Consider the following 21,146-nt stretch of genomic DNA (forward strand, 5'->3'; position numbering starts at 1 on the left):
CAGTCCAGGAAGAGAATGAGCCTTTTCACATTACATCTAAACAGAGACGTGTAATTACATGTTAATGGTAGGGAAAATAGGCCAACACCAAAATCAATGGATGGTGTAGTTATTGAAAGGAAGCCAGACCAGTTGAATAAAAATTCTGCACAAATCAGACCACAAAACACAGAACCACTTAAAAAAACAAGTGGCAATTGTTCTTTGTCTCACATGACCCACTTCTTTCTTCAGTATAAATCCCACTTAACAATCACCACTGACTTTGACCACACCGCAAAATACTATGGCAGACTGAATGGCTGGAACTGTCTAAGTGGCAAAGAGCAAATACAACAGAAAGTGTCACTGTGTGACTCTGGCACACAGTGACACTTTCTGTTGTAAAGTCGCAAGATAGCCAAAGTTCGGTGGGAACTAAACCAAGGTCAAAGGTCAGACTGAGTCATCAAAGCAGAGAACTGCCACTTCTGGCAAACACATCTTCTAACTGGAAAGTCAAAAGCAGTCATACAGTCAGACATAGTCAACTTTAAGATGCTCTTGAGAAGAAACAGACCTGCAGTGTGGTTTGGGGAAGGTGCCACCTAGCTAAAAGATAATTTCATCCTTAATCCAACCCATATCATATTTTTTAACATTGAACATCATAGCTGACCGTCCCTCACCAGAGCCACTCCCTGCATCTCCTTTTTGGAACCCATGGTCTGATGTAATTCTCCCAGCTGCATCCTTAAATGCTGACCGCCAGTTGTTGGTCAGCGGAATCGCACAGTCTATTTCAGAGCACCGAGCCCACACTGGTACCACAGCACCAAGGCAGGCTTCCACACACTCTGAATAAAAACTGACTCGTGACTGATGATGCCAGCATGTCCTATGGAAACCCATGTTGGTGCAAGAATACCAAATGCAGGTTGTTATGGTGAAAAAGCAATGCTAAATGTATGCCTGTGTTTCTATCTATGTGCTGACAAACATGTTACACAATTAAGTTTGAAACATTACACTCACTTATACAAACAGTTCTAACTTTAAATTATACATCTTCCTGAACACATGCTTCATACTATGCTGTGCAGAGAACCACCCACATTAAACTGTAAGCACTGCAGTTTAACCACAGGTTACACCTCAAATGCATATGTATTATGTAGTATGCCACTCACAAACATGCTGCAATTACGGGGCCTCCTTTAATGAGGGAAGAGGAGTCATAGTTTCCCGCTACACCTAAACGTAGGCAAGGTCTTTTATCCCCCACAACAAAATGATAACACATGGGCTGTGTTCCATGCACGGCATCATTTAGGCATTTTAGACTATGGCTCCACACCACTACACTTCCAAACTCCCTTCTGTCCTAACAAATGCCCGCCGCTTAGACAAGATGAGGGACCCAGGCAGAGCAGCCACCCGCAGGAATTTTCACACCCGCTTTCCAAACATGTCTCACTGGTGGGCTATAAGCAGGCCTCTGTTTGACTCACAGGTATGCACTAATCAGAGCTGTCTCCAGCAAGATGTTGTGTGTGTGTGTGTGTGTGTGTGTGTGTGTGTGTGTGTGTGTGTGTGTGTGTGTGTGTGTGTGTGTGTGTGTGTATCTTTAAGTGAAGGGAGAGTCCAGGTTCAGGAGGGTCACCCAGCCTCTAATTAGCTGCATAACAACACACTGAGATCAACTTTTTTGACCCTTTAAGATTTATGGAAAGAAGCTTGATGGCATTTCAGCTCAACTCAAACTCCTGCACAGTGAGTACATACTTGAAATAAATGCTACACTGAGGTGAGGTAAGGCATCTTGGAAGATCCATTAACTGTTGACAATTTCCTCTGACTGCAGACCAGGATCAGCCAGGTCTAGATGGAGGATTAAGAGTGACCTTAGTGCTCTTAGAGTAACCAACAGAGCCAACCTTATATGGTATGGTCACTGTGGCTGACTTCATTATGATCACAGGTCACTTTCAACACCTCATTCTTTCCCTTTCCACGAGAGACATGTTAAATGTTTTGTCTGGTCTGGCTGGTTTCCTGCTGTTCAGACTTTGAAGAAGTGCAGTTTGTAGCCTGTAGGCTTCAGTATAGGACCATTAAGGCAGTGTGTGTGGCTGAACGATGTACCAAACACTGACTGCAAGATAGTCAAAGTCAAACTCCAGATTTCAAATCAATTACCACAGCCGGCATGTCCAATAGACAGTGTGCTTACAGATGGGGGGGAAGGCCAAAAACGGGAGTCTGAGTGTCACCCCAAGCCACAATAAATGACATCATTCTAATCTGCAAACTGCACTGCTGGCTTCACTTTTGTTTTTTTCTCAGTAAACCGGGAAGAGAGATAGAGGGGGAGACAGAGAGACGGGAGCGACGAAACAAAATGAGAAACACACGAAAAAGTCATAAACGGAGACAAGAAGTTTGCCCACGGAGTTTGGGTTTGCCTGAAGCTGTAACTGTGCCGGACCCGATTGGGAGCAGCCAGACACTGTCACAATTACTGCGCCGGCCGCAGACTCTCTTAAAAATACCTCTGTAGGGTTTGTAAGTGGCCAGCCAAGTCTCAGCTGCAGTAATACAGTAGCATGTTGATCCTTAGGCAGGTCATGGTGGGAGGGGAGGAAGCGGATATAGCTGTGATGACTTACTACTGTATATCCCCTGAGGGGCCTTTACAACAACTAGCAGGTCTGCTTCCTGGCACTCTACAATAAAAGGTGTGACAAGTATTGTTAAAGGAGAAAGTAAAGGAGGCTAACCTGACTGAACTGCTCAGGCAATCTCTCATGCAATTTCCTTTTACTCATTATAATACCATGTAACAAAAGGCAGATATGGAAGTATTAGTAAGGTCTTAGTAAAAAAAATGTTGAGTGGCCTCTGTAACCACATACTGTAACTACAACTTTCTCTGCTCTACATCTCTTACCCTGGCCTCTTCTCTAACTTACTATAATAAGAATTCATAGTGTATAGATACTAAATATAATGAAAGTAAAAAGACTCTCCCACTCTCATTTTAAAAATATTACACTGTGTCCTCAGCTCGACAGCGTCTAGGCAGGAATTGCTCCGTTGCTCCATGATTGCAATTTGTGCTTTCTTGCTTGAATGTGTGCAAAGACATATACATACACGCCAGTCTCCAGCTGGAAGCTTTCTCAAGAGGCTGTAAGGTACTGGGATAAAATATGCCATAACAGAATTGGAGGCATGTAAACAAAACAGAGAGAGAATGCAAACAGGACCCTGTGAGCAGTCTAAATAATACAAGACGGACAGGCATCCACGTGTTGAAGCTGGAAAACAGAATGAATGTCTGTCTGACACTGGAAAAACTCATTTGGTATCGGAAAACTAAAGAGGACACTTAGGCACATGGTGGGTTACACTTTGTTACATTTAGAAGCTGGATTCTCACTACAACTCCCTCCCTGATCAATTTAAGGTCTGGAAGCTGTGAGGAGGGTCTGGCCATAATGAAACAGCACATTAAGTCATGCTCCAGTGGTGTGACTGTGTGGCTAAGCTGTGGTATGGTATTTGTAGTGACTGGTGGAGTGCAGTGAGTGCCTGGCTGTCTCACCAGGGCAGGATCCAGTTCTTCATTCAGTATTGCCTCGTTCTTGATGAGAGCCACGCGCTGAGCGAAGCGGCATGTGGAGATGGACTCCTGAAGAAAGAGGTTTTAAATAAATGTTTTAATGTTTGCCTGAGGGAGGACTATTACTCTTAATTACTCTCTATGAAGCAGAATATACTGTGAGACACAAAATGTAAGAAATATATTATTTTTGCTTGCTTGCCTATAACCTATAACATTTTTGCACTCCAAAATCTTGTTTCTCCTCACTTTTATGGCAATCTAACAGAATATTGTGTCAACATGGCCTTAGAGCAGACCCTCCTTACATCAAGGTTCCTCTTGTCAACTGCCATAGTGGCAATCATTGTAGTCATGCAGTTGCCCCCAAGGCTGTCCCTCAGCACTGAGGTCAACATGGAGTTCCTGTAGGGAATATGGGAGCGGTTCTTCTCAGACAAAGCTATGATCACCTGGAGAAAAGAGCAATGAAAAGGGCTGATATGTAAATAAAGACAGAAATGCCTGATTGTAACATAATGACTGAAACAAAAAGTAGTTATTCTTTCCAACAGTGTGGGTCATTACTGTTGAGTAGCTGCAAGATGGTCATTAATCAAAGTGACCAAATGTCTGACATAAAATGAATTATGATGAACTTATAGCAGACTGAAAAAGGGAAGAAGTCTAAATGAGGAGAATTTCTCCTGGTGAAAGCATTCAACTGGCTGTGTCAAATCACACACAGTAAATGGAGAAATACAAACAAATAAATTGCATTCTATGCCCAGATGTATTTAATTATTCACAACAAATATATTCTGAATATTAAATTGTACAATATATTATTTTAAAGTGGCCCTCCAGTCAAAAATCTGTTTTACTACAGTATGATGTCTGATCTTCACTGTGCAGAATGATGTCTGTGCAGAGTTTGACTCTAGAAAGATGTTTTCACATTCATCTGCTGAAATCTAGCATGATTTGTGACAACACAAATAGTTTGGAAGTCGTACAAATGTGATGTAGAAGCCACCAGTGCACAGACACTGAGAAAGGACTTCACAGGGAAGCAGGAGACATCTTGTGTCCAGCAGCAAAACTTTTGAACAAAATGTGCATATTCTTAGACCATTTGTATATATGACTTAATAACTGTCTGGAGGGGATCTTTAAATACAAATGTTGTTTCAGAAGTGGCTACCTGCTCCAAGTAGTGGAGGGAGAGGTTGATGTACTTGGCTTCAGTGAGCAGCTGCCCATTCAGGCCAGTCTTGCTAACTCTATCTGATCCAGCCAGGTCCACCAGGTGAAGCTTGGAGCGTCGCAGGGTGGCCGAGCCTGGCTCGCGCCTGCAAAGGTGCACAGTGAAAACACAGTGGGAACGGGTGGATGCTTGGTTCATTGGAGTCTGAGAAGAGAGAGGAGAGGAGAGAGCAGATCGGTGAGAGAATATTTTGAAAATGCGGTCATATTCCCCGGTCTGTGTGCGAGAGTATTTTGAATCGGTACACATGTTGGACACAAAAAAAAGAAAAGAAAGAAAAATGGAATTTCATTCTCCATCTGCAGTACTGGCCAAATTCAAACAACAAAAAACATGTTTCCTTTGATTCTTATTTTTTCTTGCTCCCGCTGGTTTGAAGATCAAAGGCACACCATGTGTAACCGATGAGCAGTAAACACATGGTGGCAGCTTTCCAAAAGCTGAGGCTGATTTTCAGATGGTCACTGGAACAACAGAAGTCAGGTTGAGAGCAGGAGGAGACAGAAATAGAGTATGAGTCACTCTGCACAAACAAGCTTTATTAACTAGTGGAGGGTGCTTTACTCATGGGTCCCTCAAAGAGAGAACAAACAGTTGAAAAATAGTGCTGATCATAGACTTCTATTTTTTTTTTTTTGCTTGTGCCCAAGCACGTAGGCAACTTGGACATATGATGGTGGCTTAAATAACACAACTTAATTGGAACAGATGATGTACTACATCTTGACTTGAATAAGAGTCTGATAAAGACTGACAGTCTCTTTCTGGTGGTCACTGATATGTGCATTTCTTACACATTCTCTCTACTCAAAAACATCATCATAGACATTCCAGGTCTTTCCTTCTGAAAAGGTGCTCTGACCCTGACTTGTTGTTGCCGTAAATGTGCCAACACCTGTCTGTTAAGGTCATGACAGCTTCTGACAGATCTTTCACTATCTTAACCCGCCACTATCATCTCTTTCCTCAGTTTGAATTCTCTTCACTCTGCACACGTCCATGTTTGCTCTTCAGGGTATCCCTTAAAGTAATATGAGACAGCCCTTAGATGTTGACAAGAGATCACATTCCTAATAGGGTTGAATAAAGGGCCGAGGGTAAGGATATAGTGTCTATGTTATAGAATCAGTTTTACAGTCTCACCACTGACAGTGATTTTCCAAAACAGCCCTGCAATGAACCCTACCATCATAAAGGTTATAAGGCTCAGCTTTTGTTGACATTGAACTGTTTGATTCAACTTTATGATCATTTTGAGTCATTTAGGTTGTGGTGCTGCTGAACTGTATTGCAATATACCGATAGGTGTTTCTATTATTTTCAACTATTTATATCAATAAGGTTTGGCTAAATAAAAGAAACATCTGTCAATGTGAAACACAGCCCAGCAAACAACCTTCAAAATGATCATAAAGTTGAATCAATAGCTCTCTAATACAGTGTCAACATGAACTGGACATTAGAACCTTCATGAAGGGAGGATTTATTGCAGTACTTCTGCTCTACACTGCATTAGCACTAAGTATGACATACATTAAGTGACTGTTAATTCATGTACTACAGTGAAAATCAATACCAGCACTCATGGGTGACAGTTAAATATTGGATGTTAGTATTCAAGTATTCAAAGACACTGACAGCTGCCCATAAATAGGAAGTGACTGAGTGTTATTGTGTCCTGTCCATGGCATATATGTATTTAACACTCAGGACAAGCTGAGAGACCTTTTAGTCTCTAGTAAGTTTACAGAGGTGCATGCATCCTAAAGAGTACATCAAGTACAGTATGTATGTCTAAAGTTCCACTCCAGACACGTTTTAAACAATGTAAAAATACTCTATGAGTAATATTCTATTTCACACGTTGTTCACACATAACAAGTAAAAAAAACACTATGAAAAGTGGCTGGAAGCACATGTACTCTTTTCTTCCTCATTGAGAAATTCTGGATCTATGAACAACTGGGAAAAGAGCAGTGCACATCAAGATGGCTAGCGTTAGAGGAAATATTGAGAGATTCTAGCAGACTTATCAGAAGATATTTAGCATCTTTTATTTCTTTATGTTGTTTATTTCTTTATGTTGTTTGCTAACTGGCTGTCAAAACCTTCACTATGCTAGTGCAAACTCTCGCTCTCTGCACAAGTCTCTGGACAAGTCTGCTCTGCGCTCGAGGCTTCAGGTTTCCTTGTCTATCCATCCATCTGTCTATCTAGCCATCCATCCATCCATCCAGTTTTGGTAGCATCTCCCCAGTTCTTGAAAATAGAATATATAAGAAGAATGTACTGTTTACTGGGCCTCATGCAGCAACATTACATTTCCAATTTGTCATGTACCAAAACCGGCTTGGCCAGATGTTTGAATGTCAGATTTGAGGGAAGAGTACAGACATTTCCCCCTTCAATAGAGGAACATATACGGATGCAAGTTAGTAAATGGTCAAGGTCAGACATAAACACATTTGTGAGTGGAGGGGATTTTTTAACTGTTACACACAGTGAGTTCATGTCCACAGAGGAAATAAGTGTCCACACTGGGTAAAGTATATCTTAGTTGTGAAAAAACAGCAGTACAATGCAATCTCACTGGAGTCACCTCTTTATTCTCCTGTGTTCTCAGTTGACCACATGTTGAGCTTGCATGCACCACAATGCTGACCACACACAGTGCTGCACTGGGTCAGCATAAAGGCGTAATCTGGTGCTACAAACCTAAACACTTAGAGATTGCTGATTCAAAAGATTAAGACCTGTTATGCACCGTACTCACCCCCACAAGTTCAGGAGGGAGTCAGGATGTAGGAAGGGGGAAAGATCCAGGCCCTGCATCCCCACATGTGAAGTGAAACAGGGACGCAGAGAAAATACCCTATGGGAGGAAATGTTTCCTGATGAGGTTGAAGGAAGGGTGAGGAGTTGAGAAGGTGTATTTTATTTCCTGTCCAATAAAAGTGTAGAGGGGATTGCCAAGTCTCAAAGCAAGTGAGCTCATTCTCTGCTGAGTGTGGCGTGAATGGATGTGTCATCTTTTATCCACATGGCTGGGAGCAAGAGAAGAAAGAAAGCATTAATGTTAACTTTCCTGGAAGTCTACGTGGAACAAGGACTCCTGGGATGATTTTGGCAGCGACAAATTGACTATGTTGACGGTGCTTTGTTTTTTCGGGGCTCCAGAGAAACCTTCTTGTGAAGAAGTTCCAGAGAGGACGAGTTCACAATAGTCTCTGTGTAGGTGGACTGTACTGGGGGCTCCCTACTGAACTGTGCAACGCCTCGATTGCCTGATCAACAAACTAATGCAACATCCAATAATGTGTTTCCACTGAAATATACCCCCAGGTACAACAACAGTGGACACTGGGAGTGTGTCCTTAAGGTAGCTGAAGAACAAATGCAGTATTGTTTTGGCAATGGACTAAGTTCAGTGGAATATGTGTACTACATGTGGTACATTTTCTCATACACTACAAACATTATGTGAGGATACTAGCTACTAAACCCACTTCCAAGTTCTGGAGAAATTCCATCTTTTGCATTGGTTGTTTCAAGGAACAATTCCAGCCACATCAAAAACTGACTTTGAAACACTCGTCAAAAATTAAAAGCAAGTCTCTGATTGAAACCTGATTATCCAGTTCACTTTTACTGTCTGTTATTTACTTACAAACTAGCAACACAAGTAAACAAGGTGAGATCAGCCCTTTGCTCCAAACCTCAGGTTGCAAAGCAAAAGCTGACCCCACCACACGTCTCATCAGCGTGGGGAGTCTGGGTGTCTGAGTGTAGAAAAGAACCACCACAACATAAACAAAAATTACAGAGAGAATGCTTAGTTTTACTGGGAAAAAACATGGTAAAAGGGACCACAGGGGACCAAAATAATATTTTAGAAGGGTCTTAAGGTAGCCTTTAGAGTGCATATTTCATTTGTGGACAAAAGAAATAGCCTTTATGCCACTGAGCCTGGGAGTGGTCATGTATTTTTGCATAGTGTCTGCAATCCTTTCCAAGAGCACTGCATATAGTGTATGGTATGGTGTGTTAGTGGAGAATCCCTACTGAAGCATGCGTTTCCCTTATTCTTACTTCTGCAATCATACGATTGGTGTCACCCAGGAAGAGCAGGTTCAGAGCCTCCTCCTCATTTGCTGACGGCTGCAGCGACAGGTTCCTGAGATGGATGTTCTGGTCTGGATCCTCCATGATCATTACTTTTCTGGAAAAGAAAAGAAAAAATGTTGTTAAAGGAAATTCCAGCATTATAAATGAACTCCAAATTATGAATAAAAAATGACCCAAACCCAAATAATCCAACACTGAAGCAATTATGAAAAAACTAATTATGTCCGTTATGTCATCCATTTCCCTCCCGTCGCCTTGGCCTCGCTCAGCTCTAAATCAAAACAAACCACATCTGCAAGTCGGTGTGGGCTGCGACCCAGTTTGACACGTGTGCTTTATCTATCCGGGGGTTCATAACTTGATAACAGACAGGGCTTGCTTTTAAAAACAAACAGGTGATTGGTCTTTGCCCACATCAAGTACTCTGAAGCACAGTGCTTGGACAGATGGGGCTGAAATGACTCGTATGATCCTACTATATCATTTCCATCCCGCCACCAGGGTTGTGACGGCATGGCTACTGGATTGAGATGTCAAAGAGGGTGGAATGACTGCAGACCACATGTAGATAATTATGTTAACATGTGTAGGTAATTGAGGTAGTTTGATAAAACAGTATTAATTTGAATGTGATTAAAGGCCTGTACCCAGGGTTAGGGTTTGGTTTTTCCAAACATCTCCACCAATCCAAAATAGGATTTGATTATTGTATTTTCACACAAATAAAAAAATTGTATAAATTAAAAAGATATTTTACAGACTTTGAGGTATTTAGAGGATGGAATGCGGACGCATGATGGAAATAAAGCACAGATGGAGTCAAGAAAAAGTAAAACAAGAAAAAAAAATTAGGGAATGAGAATGTCAGAAAGAAGGGAAGGGGTAGGCAGTGAAAGACATAAGTAGACCAACAGTTAAAGAGAGAAATTTGTCAGTGCCACAGCTTCTCCTTGAATCAGCAAGTGTGGCCACAGCATGGTTAACGACGGGCACCGTCTATTTCCAGAAGACTGTGATTTGTGGGTATCGAAACCTTGAGCTGGATCCTCTGCGAAAGGAGAGAAGAAACTTAAATGGAACCGGTACAAGAACACACAAGACAAACACCAAAATGATGTACCGAGACGATGTCGCGCCTGGAAGCCCAAGGTCTACTTTGAGATGAGTAAGTATTGAGTATGACAAAAAGGCGAAAAAAAATAAAAATAAAAATAAGATCATACGCAGACAAACCTCCAGACAGATGGAATTTATAATTACAAAGAAAGATGGGCAGAAGCAAAGACAGAATGAAGCAGGATGAACTGTGAGGAAGAGATGCAGTCATTTCAATGACAGGGCAAGGTAGAGAGGAAAACAGCAAGACAACAAAGAATGAGTGAGAAAAAGAGGTAGATGGACACAAAAAAAGAATTTCCTTCAGAACCAGCTGCAGCAGCAAACAGCTATGAAAAGCTATTTCTCCACATGACCCTCTTGCTCTCCACTCCAGTGGCCGAGTCTGCCACCAGGTTGACCACATCCATTGCTGTCCCAGAGTCTCATTATGTTAGTTGGCAGTTTGTAGTGAGGTGGTAAATACTAGAGTCTCCATATTTCACCACACGCTGACTCTGGGCCAGGCTGACGAATGGCTGTTCAGGAATAAGGCTCAGCTAAACCCACAAGTGTCTGAGAGAATAATGGAACCAGGGATGATTGGTCTTACAACTTTAAAATAAGTGTATTTATCACTTTTAAGTGCATGTTTTCAAGGCAAAATATACACTTTATATGACTGATATTGAATTGTTTACATTTTCAACTGTAATTGGATGTCTGTAGCATTAGTTACAGTAATAAAAAGAACACTGACGGTAGGTCTTCCAGTCGAGACGCTTCATGCCGGGAATCCAGAAGGTCATATCCCATCTCATTGTAGATCTCCAGGTAAGAGATGTGTGTGTTGTAAACCATACTGCTATCCTGTGGAGCAAAAAATATAGTATGTAAAATTGGACTGGGTGCATACATTTAGATGCTTTGATGGTAGAGACACATTTTTCTGTTATTTATCAATGTGTATGGCCTATATGTATGAGTGAAATTGATGCCTTACATGAATTGCTTATTCATTTTTTGCTGACCTGGCTGAAGCGTTCAAACAGGTAGGAAAGGGTGCGGGGAATAATGCCACGATCGCTGTAGCGCTCGGCCCCTCCTGTGACGGTAAAGGTCTTCCCACTGCCCGTCTGGCCATAGGCAAATATGGTGCCATTATACCCAGCCAATACACTGCACAGATACACACACATTTAACAGCCTACCAGACAAGTTCACAAACACTAAAAACATAAAGCCTAATGTATTACCTAAGATGGACACTGTATATTATCTATTTTTCATTTTTCATAACAGGGGTCTCAAACTCAAATCGGCTTTGGGCCACTGTTGGTATTGTCATTGCATAGGAGGGCCACTTCAATGTTCAAGTAGTACAAGAAAGTGCAATATTCTGAAAATTTTTCCATTACTAACATCATACTTAAAAATAAAAACACAAAACAATAATCCTGCAGGCCAGATTATCTAAGCATGTCGTGGGGCGGAGGGAGGGGTGCTGAGGGCCTGAAATGGCCTCTGGGCCAGCAGTATGACATCCCTGTTTTATAAGACGCAGATTTAAAAAGGTCCAGTGTGTAATGTTCAGAATCTATCAGCAGAAACTGAATGTAATCCTCATAACTATGTTTTTATAAGTGCATAATGTCCTGAAAATAAGAATCGTTATGTTTTTGTTACCATAGACTTAGCCTCCTATATCTACAGACGCTGTAGGTCGCCTTCCTTGGGGGCCCCAATGTTGAATCACCATGTTTCTACAGTAGCCCAGAAGGGACAAACCAATAACTGGCTCTAGATAGGGCCATTGAGATTTTTTGCAGGCACCATAGTTTCTCCTTTGCACTTGGAAGGGAAGGGTGAGGTAAAGGGCCAGCAAAATCCAACACACTGTTCCTTTAATACACTATTCTTCCATATCCAATTGACCCTTTCTTCTGTCAACTGTACTAAGATATGCAGTGCTAGGCTTGTCAATATTGAAGAGGTAATCCCAGTAACCGCCGTGGGTGGGTGCTACGCACAGGACATGGTGGAGTTAATGTGCTAAATGTGCTGCATTAAGTGTTTATTCTTGTTGTTATGTCGTGGTGTCCCTATGTATCTTGTATCTATGTATGTATGTATGAAAGCTATGTACAGACTGCGGTGACAAACTTCCTGTGAAGGACAATAAAGTATCTATCTATAAAAGACAAATTATCACTTCATAAAGTTATCGCTAACATTATCTCTCATTGTAGATTAGCTAGCTAGTAAGCTAGTGTTTAGCTTAATTTGCTAACGTACAAGGGACTGTCAAGTATGCCTAAGCAGACACCAAAAGTCTGAGTGAATGAATTGAAGCTGACACTTTAAATCCACAGGAAAAGATGGCAGTGAGTGGAGAACTGCTATGGCGACAGACATCTGCCGGTGAGAGAGGAATGTCTCGGGAACAGGAGTGAAGGAAAGGGCCCAAACCCAGTCAATTAGGCAGGTCCCGGTAAAATTTCGCTTTGGCACTGAATTGCCCTTCTGCACGTGCACAAGGCCATGGAAACCAATGGTATCTAGTTCGGTTTGAATAAAATGAACTTCCAATATGATGATACTCATATGAGGAAGGATAAATTGGCATAAAAAACTCCTGTTCTGTAGTCTTGGAAATAAACCAGGACAAAATAGTAAAATGACAGACGGCCTCTGATACACGAGCTTGGATCAAAGGTGAGAATAAACTCTGTGCTCTTTGACTTGCCAATTGCAAGGAAAAGGATATCTTGACACTATATTTTTCAAGATGAATTAAAACGAACTTAAACCTCTCACTTATTCTAATGGAATTGCCAAACCAGTATTTGAGCAGTGTGTGGGTTTCCCTCCCTGTGTACTGTACGATTCCACACCCTGCATGAGGGTAAGGGAAAAAACTGCATGTCAGTTTATATAAAACACAACGTCCACTCATGAGAATGGTGGTTGGTTAGTCTGACTTGGACGGCCATTGAGTGTCCATTTAATCTAGCGTGAGTCATGGCAGTGATTGGCAGCGGGCAGAAAAGACACAGGCTCAGTGTTTAGTTTAATGTCAGTGCTAATGATGCGGCCTGGGCCCTGCCACTGAGGCTTGGGCGTTTCCCAATGTTTGTTCCTGTTTACACCTCAGCTTTCCTGGAGATTGGCAACTCATCGTCTAGAAGATCTTTGTTCTTCCCGTTCTTTTTATGAGAAGCACGATGTCCAGTCTTTAGAGGTAACAGGGTTAAGGATAAAACTGAACAGACCCCTGTTCTTCTTTGAACTTGGGCTGCAGGTTTCACAGCCTTGCAAAATGGGATTACAATGGAGATAGAGGGTTTGTCTTGCCAGCCCAACATCATTACATTGGCTCTTCCTCTCCTGGAGCTGTTAATACTGGTTTGTTTTTAAACTACTGTGTTGGGGTTGAAATGACTGGTTTCAGTTACACCACAGCACAGACAGAGACTAGTGTTCAAGTAAACGAGTTAGAGCTTTTGGCTAAACTTGAATTGAGCCAAGTATGACAGAGTACCAACCAAAACAACAACCTGACAGTTATTGCTAGTTGAGAGGATGGGCGCCTACGTGCATGAAACTGAGTTTTAGTGCGGTGACAGTGAAACTGCCGCAATTCAAAGTGACTCCTGACTAAACCTGAATAAATGTTTCCTGACTACAGGGGCTTTAGGAAAAACATTGTCAGTCCAAATTTGATGCTGTCACTGATCTCTGAGACCAGACGTGCTTCTGTAATTGGAACCATGTCAATATCAACACAAGCTTAGTTATCAGCATACTAACTGGGTTTCACATAGCTTAGTCTATGTCAGTCCCAGCTAAAGTGCTTTTCATAATCTCTTTCAATACTTTGTGTAGCAAGGATACGAGGCCTAAGTCTTTGCCTATTCCTGTGATTGTGTTAGAAAGCAACATATTCCAATAGGAAGTGTGGGCTCAGCAGGGAGAATTGTTCACTCCATTCACACTTGTCTTTCAGCCACTTTGGTGAGACTGGATTTAAAAGGTTAAAACTTTGTGGAATTCAGAATATTCAGTGTGTAAACTAACAGGCATCCTGCAGAGGGGATGAGGAACTGACAGCGGACTAAGAAATGTCTGATTGGGGAGACAGATTGGTCATGGCTGGACAAGGTGACTAGTGCCCTCTAGGCTGCAGACATTATAGTCATATCAAAGACTAAAAGACGCCAAACTCAAATTGATATGGCGAGACATGGCCTGGTTGTGACAAAAAATTCTAACCTGATGGTTACCATCTGCCACACAAGGGGGAACTGTTAAGAGGTTGGCTGGGGAGGCCAAACTAATACCCAAGTCAGTGAACCGGTGTGAGTCAGGGCAAACACATCCAAGCTCTTAGTCAGCCAATCCAGACATCTCACAATCTTGTTTATATGTCTTCTAATAGCAAAGATAATGCAAAGCAGTTGCGGGATTCCACAAATAGCTCCTATTGTGACTGAAAAGACTTGGGTGGAATGTGGAGGAGATGGTGGGGCTAAATTGAGACAGGAGGACAGAGTTTGGCGAGGAGACAGAGAGGACGAACCTTGTTCACATAACAACAACACAACCAACATTTGATCACAGGAAATTCCAAGTAAATTCCATCTCCTCTTGGCTGTTTTCTCTTTTGGAAGTCATTCCTGATTTAGACTAAGTCTAGGCAAGGAGTGAAGCTCTGACAGACACCATAAAGTTTGTCTTGTTGAAGTGGAGTGAAAATTGTGTGTAGAGGTATCTTAAAGATAAAGAATAAAAATCTAAACAGAACTAATTTTCTTTTTTATTATACCGAATGATATTAATTTAAATAAATCTGGTAGGCATGTATGACATTGACAGTTTTGCTGATGATAATTGTATAGCCACTATTTTCTACCAGTGGAGTTGTACATTATAACTTGAACTTAGTTTCTCGCAGTTTTTTCTCAACTAGGTGGATTCCTAAAAACGTATCTGTAAACTCCTGATAGTCATGCTTTTGCCAAGTGAAAAATATCAAGTGTAACCTGACTCCTTCAACCATCCATTAAGTATTAACCTTAAAAAGGTCCAGTGTGTAACATTTAGGAGGATCTTGTCAGAAATGGAATATAATATTCATAGGTATGTTTTCATGTATAATCACCTGGAAATAAGATTTGTTAGGGACCGAGCACTGAAGCAAGGAATTATTATAATTATTTGTGCCGCCTTCGACCGCATATTTGGCGGCCGCAACATGCTTAAAAAGTCAGGGAAAATTGCACAAAATTCAAACGTAGCGAAAATACCGGTACACAGCTGTCCCCGTGCACGGGTGCCACCAAATGGCTAAGCCACGCCCCCCCAGAAAATTGGTACGCATGTGTATCATGATAAAAGAAGCAGAAAAGTCTCTTGGACCCATACCTCAAACCCAAGAGGAAGTTGGCCATTTTGATTTAAATTTTCACTTTTCGCGTTGTATTTGAACAAACTCGTTAAAATTGAGTTATCATAGCCGGTTCAAAATTAGTCGTGTCCGTGGTGTGGCGTTAAAGTTGGCCATTTTGAATTCCGTTTTCGGTGAATTTCTCACACGTGTGATTAAAACAAAACTTGGCACAATGATTGCCCATTGCTCCCTGAGGCTTGCTAAAAAAGGTGTCAACAATCTGCCACTAGGTGGCGCTCTGGTGGCAGGGCAAATCACTGTGCGGAGACTGTAATAGTTATGAATATGAAATTCACAGGACACGTGTAGAGTGGTGCCTGTAGCTCACATACCAAAAATCGTGTTTGTAGCACCCCCTACAATATTTTAAAAAAGCAGCCCAGGCGCCACGTTTCACCGGTATGAATGAAACTCGGTAGGCACGTGTAACATGCCGAGACCTACAGAAAATCCTCTTGGACCCATACCCCGAAGCCCACGGGAAGTCGGCCATTTTTATTTCAAAATTGGTCAGTACAATCAAAACAAACTGTAGATGAAAAGTTGCACTATTTGTGACTGTACATCAGCCGATGCGCCATAAAACAGTACTCATAACTTCAGTGTGCAATGTCCAATCTCCAATAAACTTAATATATTCTGTAACAGTCTCGCCCTGTACACGTCCTCATAACTTCAGCGTACCTGGTCCAGTCTCAATGAAACTTCACGTGCTTGATAACAGTCCCGCCTTTAAACACGTCTACATGACAATATTCAGACATAGTGATAGCGCCATCTACCGGCAACAGAAAGTAAGCACTGCGTGGCGATTCTGAGCTGATTTACGTGAAATTTCCATGTTGTGGTCCGCACGTGTTACGACAGCACGTGACGCGGCCGCAGCACGCCCCGAGTTGCGTGAAGTGCGAGGTCCCGCCCAACGCTGCTTGCAGCTTTAATTCTGTTTGTTGTTGTGTCTGTTTTTATCTACAGAGGGCACGGATTATCTTCTATGGATCTTCTACTTGGAGAGTTTTGCCACCACTGTACTTTTTCCTACACACTTGGAAGGCTGAGCTGTATTCAAATGGTTGCAATCTGCAACTTCATCACTAGACGCCACTAAATCCTTCACACTGGACCTTTAATTGATTCAAAAGTGGCTATATTAGCTAAAACTGTAATCTATTCTATTATATTGATAATGAATGAGAACACATGGTTATGTACTTGTACTGAACAAATTAAATTGTTCAGACGTATTGGGCATATTAATATTAAAGATAAAATATTGATAAAATAATTAAGATTTTACATTTACAACAGGCCCAGGTGAATGCCCTATCTCCATTAAATAGTAGTAGTATTGAGGGATAATGAATGTGGTACTAGGGAATGACAAATTCAACAACAGCTCAAAATGAGTGAGCAGCTACGGTACACTGTATAGCTCTGTGTTGTGGCTTGCAAATGTTCTCACACTCACGATGGCACAGTGTGCCATCTTGCCTGCCAGCTCAGTCCACTTAGTGGTTTAAAAATGAAAAGCACGCCAAAAATCACAGACACCCTCCATTTCCATCTTAAAGAAAGCTGAGCCTTACTGACTTCCTGTCAACAAGGCTGGCTAAAGCCTGTGTGGCCTGACCACAACATGGAGAGATGAGCTGAGCACAGGTGGAAATAAATATGTGTTTTGTGAATGGGATAATTAAAGGTTGTACTTTCAAGGGTTTGAAAAAGCTTTTAAGGAAATGACAAACGTTCAAAATGACCTGGGATTAAAACAAAAATGTATTTACATTTGCAATTTTGAAAAGTACAGTGTCAGTTAGATTTTACCTGTCTGCAACTGGTTTGGCAATGTTTTCAAATATCTCTTCTTGTTTGACTGCTTGATCAAAAACCTTTTGGAACCTGGACAAAAGTGAGAAGGACAAAGGCAGGAAGAACAGAACAGGTCAGAACATCCATCTATTATTTAATTTACTACAGTAAAAATGTATGTGGCTGGTTTATCTCAAACATCCAAGGCTCAACACAGTTTCCCACAGGAGTACTGAATAAGCACAAAAGCAGCGTATTTAATTGCCTGAGTGGATGAGGAGGCGTTTAGTCATTCTGTTTTCTAAAACAGTCTTGACCCATCATGTTTTATCCCACAGAAAGATGAGAGCGATGAGAGAGGAATCCGCCCAGGAAGATTGTTAAATGCTGAAATTTTATTTCTATAAGGGCACAGGGGAACCTCCATGGGCTATTTTAAGACTCTCTGTGGTTTTCAAAGGCTCTCAGTGTCCACTGCTGTCTGACTCCCTAACTGTGAATTTAGGGCTTGGAAGCGTGGCATGGGCCCTGCCCAGAGGGTATGTAAGGCTGCAGCTCTCACCACCAGCGTTAAACAGATGTTCTGGCTCTGCAATGACTGAACTGGTGGATGAATTATTCATGGGAAAAGTTCTTATGCAACCTTGAGAGTGTAAATTCTGGTGGACAGCTCACCATCCTCTATGTTGTATGTTATCCTTATTCATTCTGAATTCTACAATTACACCACTCTTGCAGATTTTAGCTTAAGCATAATTGAAACCAAGAACTGAAGTGGTTGTTTGCAAGATTCTTGCTTTTTCCAATTTAGCATAACATAAGAGGTTGTCATTGTTTTGATGTTCTGACCCAGCCTACTGTAAGACTGGAGATAATTATACTGATACTATAAAGACACTACATATAGACTGCATGCGGATATATTTCTTATTCATCTTATTTCTATAAACAAACTGCTTTTACATACAAGACAAAACGGATAAGATTGGTCTTAAGAAAGAGAGAAAAGGTATTTTGAACAGCAAATATAAAAGCTTTTACTGGCTATAATAATATATGACTCATGGGGCGCCCTGGTAGCTCACCTGGCAGAGCTATTCCCCCATGTACCTATGTACCATAGTCCTTGCTGCAGTGGCCATGGGTTCGACTCCGACCTGTGGCCCTTTTCTCTCCCCCCTTTCCTGTCACTCTTAGGCTGTTGTTATCCATTAAAGACAATAACCCCCACCAGAAATATTAAAAAAAGAAAGAAAGAAAGAAAGTTCACTCCCTACTCCACAGTGTCAATGATTGAGAGAGGGTCAATATGGTGGACTTCAAACCAATTGAATTGAATTAGTCTGATTTGAGATATTAAGCCATAGGAAAGTTACATATACAGCTGCCTGACACTCTACCTGAACTTGTAGCACTCCCTCTTGTTGTTAACAAAGCCATCAGCCAGGTCTCTGGGCACCACAAACTCCAGAGAAGCACCTGTCTGCTCCTCATTGTCCACAGAGTACACCTGGGGGAGCCAGAGACAACAGCAGAGTCAGCCCTGCAGTGGAACAAGGCCTACAGGCTACTGTTTATTAGCAAAGGGCAATGCAAAGAGCTGATTTACCACAAGAGAACATTTGGGGAGTATTTGAAGTAGCTGTATACAGTAGACTGAAATAGTAGTCTACTATATGTGCTATGATTTGTAGGCTATTATGGTATATGGTGCCATATGCAGCCCAACTTAAACACATAGACAATACATCATGCTAGGTCTAAAATATAAGTCTGGCCACTTGTGGTTTGGGTATTGCAAGCCCCAAAATGAAGAGATGGAGTTTATGAAGCATGTATCCTGTGGAAAGCAATGGAACTGAACAACCAATTATGATCAGTGCACACTGGAGGCAAACTGTAAAACATTCCCCTCCGCTCACCGAAGCCTCGGGGGTGGCAAGAACAACTGTAGAACATTAAACCAGTATGGATTAAGCTCTAGCAGTAGACGACATTTAAAGTGCGGCTGGCTGGGTCAATCCAAACACCCCCACCCTCTGTTTTTGAGCATATGTTCTGGCATATGTTTCCAATGGACGCTGGTGCAGTTACAAGTCCCCGGGGTTTCAGGATAAAAGATAATACCTAAATGATTGGATTGTTTTTCACTGTCACCCTGCCTTCAGCATCGCCTCCTGACCTCCACTGTTCTGTTGCCTTCACATTGACATATGCAGAACCTCAAAGAGCCCCAAGCAGGTAGCTGTGCTTGTTTCATTTTGCTGGATATTGTCAGCTCAGGCTAAAGTGGCAGAGAAACCCTCAAAGTAATTTGATTATTTCACCCATCAGCTGCTGTGCTCAGACAATACACTGGGCTTGAGAGAGAACAAAGTGCTGCCAGCGGTGTTTCTCATGGAAATTTACTTTTTTTTTGTACATGTGTATCCAATAAAAAGGGCCCTTATCTGATAGTACGTGTGCATTAGTATACATGTGTGTACTTTATTGCCAAAAAACAAAACAAAAAGAATGAATTGATATTGATATTATTGTATAAGCTTGCCACTGTTTGACACCAGCCCTAAATTAAAAATCTGATTCTATTATTCACCTGCTGCAGGTTATAGAATCTAAACTTTAAACGCTTCTTTTAGCAGCTTTGATATCTAATATAGTCTAAAAAGGAAACTCTATTCAGCCTGAAATAGAGAAAATGTGGGACAAAGTAAATAGTATCTTCCACACAAAGCTTTTGTAACTGGTATCAGCAACCAAAAGCCATTCATTAATAGATAAATAAGGTTTATGATGACTTTCCTGTGTTTCTGAATGTTGAGGTGTTTAGGCTATATGGAGCAACACAGGCCTTTTTCTACAGTAGATATTTGGACATGTCATGGCATGAAAAGCACAGGTGTAATTAAAAACAGTAATTATGAATGACTGCATTATATGCATGTGTGTCACTTCCAGCTATGGCCCTGGCACTGTAACGTTATTGTAGATTCTTGATCACTGGAATAATTTATTGAGACACTAAATGGAAGGGAGCCATGTTTGTTAATGTCATTAGTGACACCTGTGCTTTCCCTGCCATGACCAGCCAGGAAAAAGTGAAGGAAAAAAATACAACTTGAGCAGTATTACGTGCACACAGGTGAGTTTTTAGCAGTCCAACCCTGTTCTGTGATAAAACGTCGTTCTAAACTGGGATAACTGAAGTAATGGCAGTATAAACCTGCATGCTACGTTTTTAGAGAGGCCTCGTCAATATGACGCCAACATTAGCTATGCTAGCTTAAATAATCATCCTATCCGGCATTCATTTTAATATCCACTGAGTTCTGTTTAGTTAAATGTTGAGTTGTAAACTTACCGTCGTAGTTTTCTTAGTGGGTTTAATACGACCAAATATCTGTATCGTGTGTTTCACCATTTTTTCCAGATAACAAAAGAAAACAGTTAGGTTTGTTTGGTTTTCCTCATGCAAATAACTAACTTAGCTAACGTTAGTATAACTATAGCTGGTTAGCTCGCGGGCTAACGCTATGTCGGCGCTGTGCTCTTTGTAGTCTGTTGTAGCTGGTTGCTAGGCGACGGTGGTCACCGCTGTCAACTCCGCTAACAAAGATCGTCTATACTTCAAGATGATTCACCAGAGTAAAACAACCTTCCCGTCTATCCTTCTCTTTCTCTCATTTCCCCAAGTGCCTGATAGTATGAGTCAGTCAGTTCAAAGATGTTCAGGGACCCGTGTGTGTAGGAGGGGGCATGTGAATAACATTAAACACATGGTCAGAAGTAAAAATAAAACAGGGATTCTACTTTCCTCT

At 41.5% G+C, this 21,146-nt stretch overlaps 1 protein-coding gene across 4 annotated transcripts in view; it reads right to left on the reverse strand.

Moving 5' to 3' along the window:
- The window catches only part of kif6 (kinesin family member 6), a 59,180-nt gene extending 38,268 nt beyond the window's left edge, over positions 1–20,912 (reverse strand). For 2 of the 4 annotated variants that reach the window (XR_007882644.1, XM_051393432.1), the window contains exons 1-9: positions 20,690–20,911; positions 18,729–18,838; positions 17,344–17,418; positions 11,102–11,249; positions 10,831–10,940; positions 8,940–9,069; positions 4,788–4,994; positions 3,913–4,056; positions 3,587–3,673 (exon numbers count right to left, since the gene is read on the reverse strand). Coding sequence is in view for 3 of the 4 variants with exons in the window: in XM_051393432.1 (XP_051249392.1) it covers positions 3,587–3,673; positions 3,913–4,056; positions 4,788–4,994; positions 8,940–9,069; positions 10,831–10,940; positions 11,102–11,249; positions 17,344–17,418; positions 18,729–18,838; positions 20,690–20,749 (1,071 nt within the window). In the remaining variant the exon portion in view is untranslated. Of the gene's footprint in view, positions 1–3,586; positions 3,674–3,912; positions 4,057–4,787; positions 4,995–8,939; positions 9,070–10,830; positions 10,941–11,073; positions 11,250–17,343; positions 17,419–18,728; positions 18,839–20,689 lie in introns of those variants that run through there. The other 2 variants (XM_051393446.1, XM_051393455.1) reach the window with 2 other exon arrangements.
- Positions 20,913–21,146: the final 234 nt, after the last annotated feature.

This window comes from Dicentrarchus labrax, unplaced genomic scaffold (assembly GCF_905237075.1).
Source record: "Dicentrarchus labrax unplaced genomic scaffold, dlabrax2021, whole genome shotgun sequence".
Taxonomy (NCBI): Eukaryota; Metazoa; Chordata; class Actinopteri; family Moronidae; genus Dicentrarchus; species Dicentrarchus labrax.